Source organism: Neoarius graeffei, chromosome 17, assembly GCF_027579695.1.
Source record: "Neoarius graeffei isolate fNeoGra1 chromosome 17, fNeoGra1.pri, whole genome shotgun sequence".
Classification (NCBI taxonomy): domain Eukaryota; kingdom Metazoa; phylum Chordata; class Actinopteri; order Siluriformes; family Ariidae; genus Neoarius; species Neoarius graeffei.
Window position 1 is genome coordinate 13455743 of NC_083585.1, and position 8419 is coordinate 13464161.

An 8419-nucleotide genomic window follows, 5' to 3' on the forward strand; every position below is an offset into this window, starting at 1 on the left:
AAACTGGACTATGTTCCCAAGGTCAATCAATAAAACTGGATTGAAAGTGTGTTTTTGGTCTGCTGGTTGTGGTCTGTGGGGGCGCATGCGCGCCGGGTTGAGGTGAGGTTGACGCGGGGGGGGGTACTCATGAAATTGTAAAATTGTACTCATAAAATTTTTTTCAAGGTTGGCAGGTATGCGCTATGTGTTAGGCCATATCACACCACCCCATCATTGATTCTTGTCCTTTATTACACGGCTTTGTTGAATACTCGATTCTGATTGGTCAATTATGCCATTCTATGGTCTGTTATTTCTGTGTAACAGACCATTGCTATGGACCACATCATTAGTGGAAACAAATCATTTTTAAATCAATATTTTTTCTAATTATTGATTTCTTTAGTATGTAACAGTGTAATAAGCAAGATAATGTACAGTGAGCAGATCATTATCGCAAAATAAACCCCTTCAGGGGGATTCAAGGCGATTCCTGTATGACCCTGTCAGGTTTATTTCACAGTAATGACCAGATTGCTGTATAGGATTTCAACCTGATTTATTAGCTATAGATAAAAGAAAATTGACACCAAAACATCAAAAATCTACATAATATGCAAGGATGTGCAGGACTGCCATCTGTATTGACTCATTACAGATGAAATTATCTGAAAATACCCTCTACATGTCTTTAAAAAGTTGTTTCGTGTTTTATAAATTTCTCTTAATTTTATTGCCATCACGATCATACAGAAACATAATTCACAATGTAGCAAGCAAATATCAAGGAAGGATCTCCTTAAAAGACCTGAGAAACTTGGAAAACTGTTGATTAAGAAGCGGAAAGCAGAACTGGATGTATAATTTCTTCCCAGTGTCTTCACAAAGTTCTTCTGTTTTCCTCTACCCAACACAAACTGTTATGATGTCCTAGCTATACAAAAACGTCTTCTGCAGAGTGCGATCTTAAAACGTTCGAAAGAAACTAAGAAATACTTGCTTGATCATGACAAGCTCGCTAACCATCTTAAGAACACTCAACTTGTTTGACTGGTTACTCCTTGAGAAATCCCTGAAGAAGAACGGTGACAAGAACATCAATAAGGTTAATCTTACTCATCGCAAGAAACTTCAAAATCTAACTAAGAACTTTGTTCTGCCTTTTTCTCCTCAAGAAACAGTTATTAATCTTTCTTCTGTTAAACTCTCTGATGATAAACTGAACCTCTGAAAATACGGACTTGGATTTTTGATCAAACCTCCTTTCTCAATAAGACTGACATTCTAGCTTCATTTGAAAAGATCCACTACATGGTGAAGGAGCATCGTCTTAACAAGAATGCTCCTCCACACCTGAAAACTGAAATCACTCATCTTGCACAGAACTAAAAGCCATGGCTTAATGGTTAGAGAAGCAACTTTGGGACCAAAAGGTCACCGGTTTGATTCCCTGGACCAGCAGAAATGGCTGAAGTGCCCTTGAGCAAGGCACCTAACCCCCAACTGCTCCCCAGGCTGCTCTGGGTATGTTATACGTCACTCTAGATAAGAGCATCTGCTAAATGCCTGTAATGTAATGTAACTACATCTCTTCTTCTCATCCTACTTCCAATGTTAAAGAAATATTGCATTCTACGTAATCTGAGGAATAATCCTTATACAGTATAATACTTCTCAAACCTGACAAAGGAAATGGCGTTGTGGTATTAGATCATAAGGTATATCAGGATTCATCAATCAATCAATAAGTTTATTTATTGATTGGTGACGATGCTCTTTCAGCAGTAACAACTGAATTACAAGGAATGTCAGCAAGACACAAACAATCCGACATACAAAAATACACATCAATAACAATGAATTATTACATATTATAAATAATTATAACTAATGTTTTATTTTATAGACAATATATTGACAATATCTTTTGTTTGGTTAACAATGAACAAGATCCCATGTTGTTCTTTGATTTTATAAACTCTTGGCATCCTGACAAAATTTACTTTTGAAAAACAAGTCAATGGTAAACTTCCATTTTTAGATGTGTTGGTTGATAATTCTTTGAGTATTTTTTTTTATTTTTTACAAAAAGATTTACACAGGTCGGGCAGCACGGTGGTGTAGTGGTTAGCGCTGTCGCCTCACAGTAAGAAGGTCCTCGAGCCCCGGGGCTGGCGAGGGCCTTTCTGTGTGGAGTTTGCATGTTCTCCCCGTGTCCGCATGGGTTTCCTCCGGGTGCTCCGGTTTCCCCCACAGTCCAAAGACATGCAGGTTAGGTTAACTGGTGACTCTAAATTGACCGTAGGTGTGAGTGTGAATGGTTGTCTGTGTCTATGTGTCGGCCCTTTGATGACCTGGCGACTTGTCCAGGGTGTACCCCGCCTTTCGCCCGTAGTCAGCTGGGATAGGCTCCAGCTTGCCTGCGACCCTGTAGAAGGATAAAGCGGCTAGAGATAATGAGATGAGATGAGATTTACGCAGGTCTTTTAACTAATTTCTTAAGTTTTTACTCCTTTTCATTATAAAATTGGCTTAATCCGCACTCTGATCAACAGGACCTTTAAAGTCAATAATTCTTCTACAGGTTTTCACAAAGATTTAAGGAAACTTTCAGATGTCCTCAAGTGCAGTTTGTTTCCCTCTCACATAATTGCCAAAACTTTTAAAGATTATTTCAGCAAATCCAAAATAACTTGATGTGTGTGTTTTTTTTATTCACCTTTATTTCACACTTCCTTATATTGGCTATTTCTCCAAAGTTTCAGAAATCCAAACAAACAGTTGGTTCAACATTTTGGCAAAACAGATCTTAGTATTAAATTACTATCCTCTTCTTACAAAATCAAGAACATTTTAGCTTTAAATTCGCACTCCTGAAGCTCTAAAATCCCTTGTTGTTTAACAGTTTACTTGTGCGGGATGTAATTCCCATTACATAGGTGAAACCACTCGCCATTTTTCAACTAGAATAAAAGAGCACATAAACATTCCCACATTTTTAAACATCTTTTCCAATTTTCTACATGTAAAAATCAGTATATGCCTGTTTGCTTCTCTATCTTGAATTCTGCTAAAACATCTTTTGAACTAAAAGAAGCTTTGAGACAGATTAATGCTTAATTAAATAAACAAGTTCAACACCTTAACACTTTCCTTACCCTGTCTCATCTCATCTCATTATCTGTAGCCGCTTTATCCTTCTACAGGGTTGCAGGCAAGCTGGAGCCTATCCCAGCTGACTACGGGCAAAAGGTGGGGTACACCCTGGACAAGTCGCCAGGCCATCACAGGGCTGACACATAGGCCAAGTTTACATTAGACCATATCTGTCTCGTTTTCTTCGCGGATGCACTGTCTGTTCACATTAAAACGCCGGGAAACGGGAATCCGCCAGAGCCCACGTATTCAATCCAGTTCATGTCTGATCCGGTGCTGTGTAAACATTGAGGATACGCGGATACGCTGTGCTGAGCTCTAGCTGACGTCGTCATTGGACAACGTCACTGTGACATCCACCTTCCTGATTCGCTGGCGTTGGGATCTCACACACAGCGGCTCAGTCCCGAATCACTGCTCGTGTGCTTCACTCGCGCGCTCTGTGAGCTGCGCAGGGCCAGAGTGCGCACCCTCCAGAGGGCACTCGCTGTTCAGGGCGGAGTGATTTGGAGCGCAGGAGGAAGCGCTGAGCCGCACTGAGGTTTATTTACACATTTCAACCTCCTTCAGGCGCTTAAACTCAGTGAGAACATGAACATCACAGCCAGGTGTGTTTATCTGCTGGAGAAGGTGTTCGCTTGCCATCCTTCCACTTGCAAGTGGTGAGTGACTTGCGCATGCCCGATATGCACTGGGATCATGTGACGTGCCGTCTAATTAGTCATGTGATTAGCGTATCCGTGTATTGGCGTTGCTGTGTGCACGCGAATCGTGTATTGGCGTTGCTGTGTGTACGCAAATCGTTTTAAAAACGTTAATCTGATGATCCGCTGATTCGAAATAATGTAAACAGGGCCATAGACACAGACAACCATTCACATTCACATCTACGGTCAATTTAGAGTCACCAATTAACCTAACCTGCATGTCTTTTGACTGTGGGGAAAACCGGAGCACCCAGAGGAAACCCACGCGGACAACATGCAAACTCCACACAGAAAGGCCCTTGCCGGCCACGCGGCTCGAACCCAGACCTTCTTGCTGTGAGGCGACAGTGCTAACCACTACACCACCGTGCCGCCCTCCTTACCCTGTGATTTATCTTAATTGGTTAGTTTGTGTTGTAATTGGTTGATTGATTTGTGGTATATATATTGTCATGTGATACAAGACTAGTCATTCCTTATTAAACTGAGAATGGCATAAGATGTGCTGAAACATGTCTTTAAAAAGTTGTTTCATGGATTTTAAAGTTCTCTTGATTTTATTGCTATCGCAATCATATGGAAAAATACTCTCCCTAACCCAAACTTTTTAAGGTTGCTTTCATATTTATTTAGCACTGGTTCTGTGATCTTCATGCTCTTTTGATTTCTGTGATTTCTCTGTGTGTTTCACTTTGTTTATTTTCCACCAGTGTCATGGGCGGCGTCGCCATCATTGAATGTGAAGGGGACGTGTCCCCCTCACATTTCATAATTCTTCATTTGGACCCCCCCCCCCCCCCCCCCCCACACACACACACATTTAACATAAAATATTAGTTCACCCAGCGCCGTTTCTATTGCTTCGTGAAAGAATCCATTCCGCTTGATCGATAAGAGAATACACAGACCACTGAAAATCCACTCCGGGTTTTCCGGGCGCTCCCTACAACAGTTCACCGCGCGTGAGTGAATCTCAGCGCGAGCGAAGACATTTTGGTGCAGCTGCTCGAAAGTGGAGGAGGTGACGTCAGCCCCATTGCCACCTCACAATGTCTTGCTTTTGCTAAAACCTTATTCTTTTGTGATATGCCCTCAAAATTAACCCTAGGCCACGTTAAATTAATGTTCAACTAAACAATGAAATAAGCTTAGCCTAATGGGGTATTCTTGATTGATGATGAATTGTTTGCAGTATTTGCTCCTCCCCAGACACAATGGACATAAGGAAATTCTTTACAAAGCAGTGGAAAGTCAGTCAAAATTTCCCCACAGGACAAAATTTCCCCACAATGGAAATGTTAGTGCAGTTAGCTGGTTAGTCAATGTTAGGAGATGTATCAGCTTGTTAGCTATCATTTAATTCAACCCCAGTATGCCTACCTTATTGTAATGCCAAGAATGAGGTCAAGTCTGCTCTGATGATATTTATCGATTCCCTGTTGTGATTTGAAGAACTTGTTTTGTCTGGTCTTTGCCAGTTTTCTGGAAAGTAACATGGGAAATCAGTGTATGGGGAAGGAATAGTAGAAAAGAAAGCAATGGAGAGAGATGGATGTTATTCCAGGTGGATTGTGAAGGAAAGGGGGATAAAAGTTATGAAGTGGTAGAAATTGTGGTTGCACCAATGTAAAGAGTTATATCTGTAAATCTATTTGTTATACTAATCTGTAAATGTTACTGTAGTACCACCATTGCATGTAGGTTGACAAAACTGCACTTGTTCATTGTGTGAAGTTCTCTTTTATGTGTCATTACTTGACAGTGTGATTTTGTGTGAAAAAAGTAAAATGCACCCACTAAAGTCACTGCTGGTGGTTAACAAAATTGCACCTGTTCATTGTGTGAAGTTATTTTTTATGTGTCACCGTTGCTTGACACAGTGTGATTTTGTGTTATGAAGTTTGCATGATGCTATGTCATACCTGTTCATTGTGTGAAATTATGAATATTCTTATTTTTAAACATACAGTTGAGTGTCACTATTGCTTGGCACAGTGGCATGTTGTGTTACATCTAAAACTAAATAAAAAAGGAAACACAAAATAAAAGGTAAAATGCACCCATAAAGTCATTCTCTAGCCACTTTATCCTATTCTACAGGGTCGCAGGCAAGTCACTGTTGATGATAAATTGTGTCACATTCATCTCATTATCTTGGGCAGAGCAGTGGGTTTAAAAACAGGCTGATGAATATATGGACTAGTTAAATGAGGACTTATTGTTGAGTCTCGAAAATAGTCATTGAATTAAGTGACTTTTGAAGGTAAAATTACGTGTTTAACAACCTGTTAAAAATACACCAGAATGCAGGAAATGGCATCTAATTAATTAAAAATTTTCTGGGGGAGGACCCCGGCCAGTGTGTCCCCCCCCACATTAAAAATGCTTCTGACGCCCCTGACCAGTGTGTATATATCGACAATAAAAATGTAAGAGTTTAAGTACATTTTCAGCCCCATCCCTTCCCACACATTCTTCAGCAAATGTGTATTGCTTTGTGATTCGTTTAATTGTGTGCAGTGTGAAAGTGAATCAATCAGCACATCAATTTCACTCTCATTCAGACTCCTGGAGTACTATAAGACTGCAGGAGTTGTGATGAATTCATATTTTCTCACAGGACCTTTTGTGTTCTTGTTTGTGTGGTGTTTTTTTTTTTTTTTTTGTAGCAAAAGGGTTTCCCCCGGGAGACATTTAAAGGCAGCAACAGTGAACTTCTGAGGCAGTGTCTCTGCCAGGGTTATTTTACTAATGTGGCAAGGAGATCTGTTGGAAAGGCTTTCTGTACTATGGATGGACATGGCTCAACAGTTCATATTCATCCATCATCATCTGTAAGGAATTTCACTAAACTGGCTTTTAAAGCTGTAATTATGATGACTGATTCATAAATTATTGCATTTATGTTTTTTTTCCAGCTTTTTGGGCAAGAGGCAGAGCTAGACTGGATCATTTTCCATGATGTCTTGGTCACATCACGGGTTTATGTGAGAACGGTATGCCCAATCCGATATGATTGGGTGAAGGACCTGCTACCAAAGCTGCATGAGATTGATGTTTATGATCTGAGCAGTGTTGCAAGGGAGGAAGTAACTGAAGAGGAAATGGCACGGTGGCAAAAGAAAAGAGTAGCACAAAAACAAATGGGTATGTTATACAGAAACATACACTATATAACCAAATGTTTGTGGACATCTAACCATCACACCCGTATGTTTTATAGTGACCTCCACTCATCTGTGAAAGCTTTCCACTAGATTTTGGAGCGTGACTGTGGGGATTTGTACATTCAGCTACTAGAGCATTGAGGTCAGGTGCTGATGTCATGTGAGGAGGCCTGGGATGCATTTGGGGTTCCAATGGGGTTGAGGTCAGGGCTCTGTGCAGGACACTCGAGTTCTTCCACTCCATCCTTGGCAAATCATGTCTTCATGTAGCTTGGTTTGTGCACAGGTGCATTGTCCTGCTGGAACAGGCTTGGACCCCTTAGTTCCAGTGAAGAAAAATTGTAATACGACAGCATACATAGATATTCTATACATTCTGTGCTTCCAACTTTGTGTCAACAGTTTGGAGAAGGCCCACATATGAGTGTGATGGTCAGATGTCAGCAAACTTTTGGCCATAGTGTACACTAAATCTCACATAGTTCCCTATATAAGTGCAAGACAAGCAGTGTAGTAATTTCCTGTGAGTGCACTAACTTTAACCTGTGTTGCAACCATGAATTCATATATTTTTATGGTAATATATTCGATTTCATTTAACAGAGCCTAGTGAAGAAGCATCGAAAAAGATTGAGAAGAGAAATGATGAAAGATCAATCACAGAGGCTCGTGCTCGATATTTAGAACGAAAACAGAATCGACTCCAGAAAAAACATTCTTGAGGAGTGCTCATATTCATAAAGTGAAAACTGATTCACATTTTTTTTTAGTATTTTGATGTCATTTTGTCCACCAACAAAAGATTACTGTGATGTTCAAAATGTGTAATAAATATTTTTGTAATAATTGTACGTTTGTAAATAATGCTTGTACATTATTTCATTTTATGAATAATAAACTGACTGGGTCTTGGGTTTGATTCTGGTTTGTGTGCGCTCCTTGTGTTCACGTGGGTTCCATCACACCTCTAAAAAAAACATGCAGGCAGGCTTGGGTACACTAAATTGCCCCCGTGTGTGTGCGCGCGCGCGTGCATGTAGCCCTGCAACTGACTGGTGTCCTATCCAAGGTGAATTCTACTGCTTTGGGCTCAGTGTTCATGGATAGGATCCAGATCCACTAACCAGGATCAAGTAGATTCTGAATATGAATTCAGAAAATTCTTAATTTCCCTGAGGGAACCCGCCCAAAGGGATCAACAAACTGTTGTCTAATCTAATCTATGAATGAATAAGGTTAAATTTAAGTCTTTATTAATTTAAAAAATTGTTCAAGGAAAAGTTTTTGCAGGATGGTGATAAACATTCAGCCATAAATTTAGAAATTACACTAGTTCTAAGAGAAAAAGTATATTAGTAGCCTATATATTTACCAATATGGTTTGTAGCTTGGGTTTTATATGAATTA

At 40.0% G+C, this 8419-nt stretch overlaps 1 protein-coding gene across 1 annotated transcript in view; it reads left to right on the forward strand.

The window, feature by feature from the left end:
• The window catches only part of dhx40 (DEAH (Asp-Glu-Ala-His) box polypeptide 40), a 29443-nt gene extending 21512 nt beyond the window's left edge, over nt 1-7931 (forward strand). The window contains exons 14-16 of the mRNA XM_060943736.1: nt 6515-6679; nt 6764-6992; nt 7616-7931. Coding sequence (XP_060799719.1) covers nt 6515-6679; nt 6764-6992; nt 7616-7734 — 513 coding nt within the window. The 3' untranslated portion in view covers nt 7735-7931. The remainder of the gene's footprint in view (nt 1-6514; nt 6680-6763; nt 6993-7615) is intronic.
• The last annotated feature ends 488 nt before the right edge of the window (nt 7932-8419 follow it).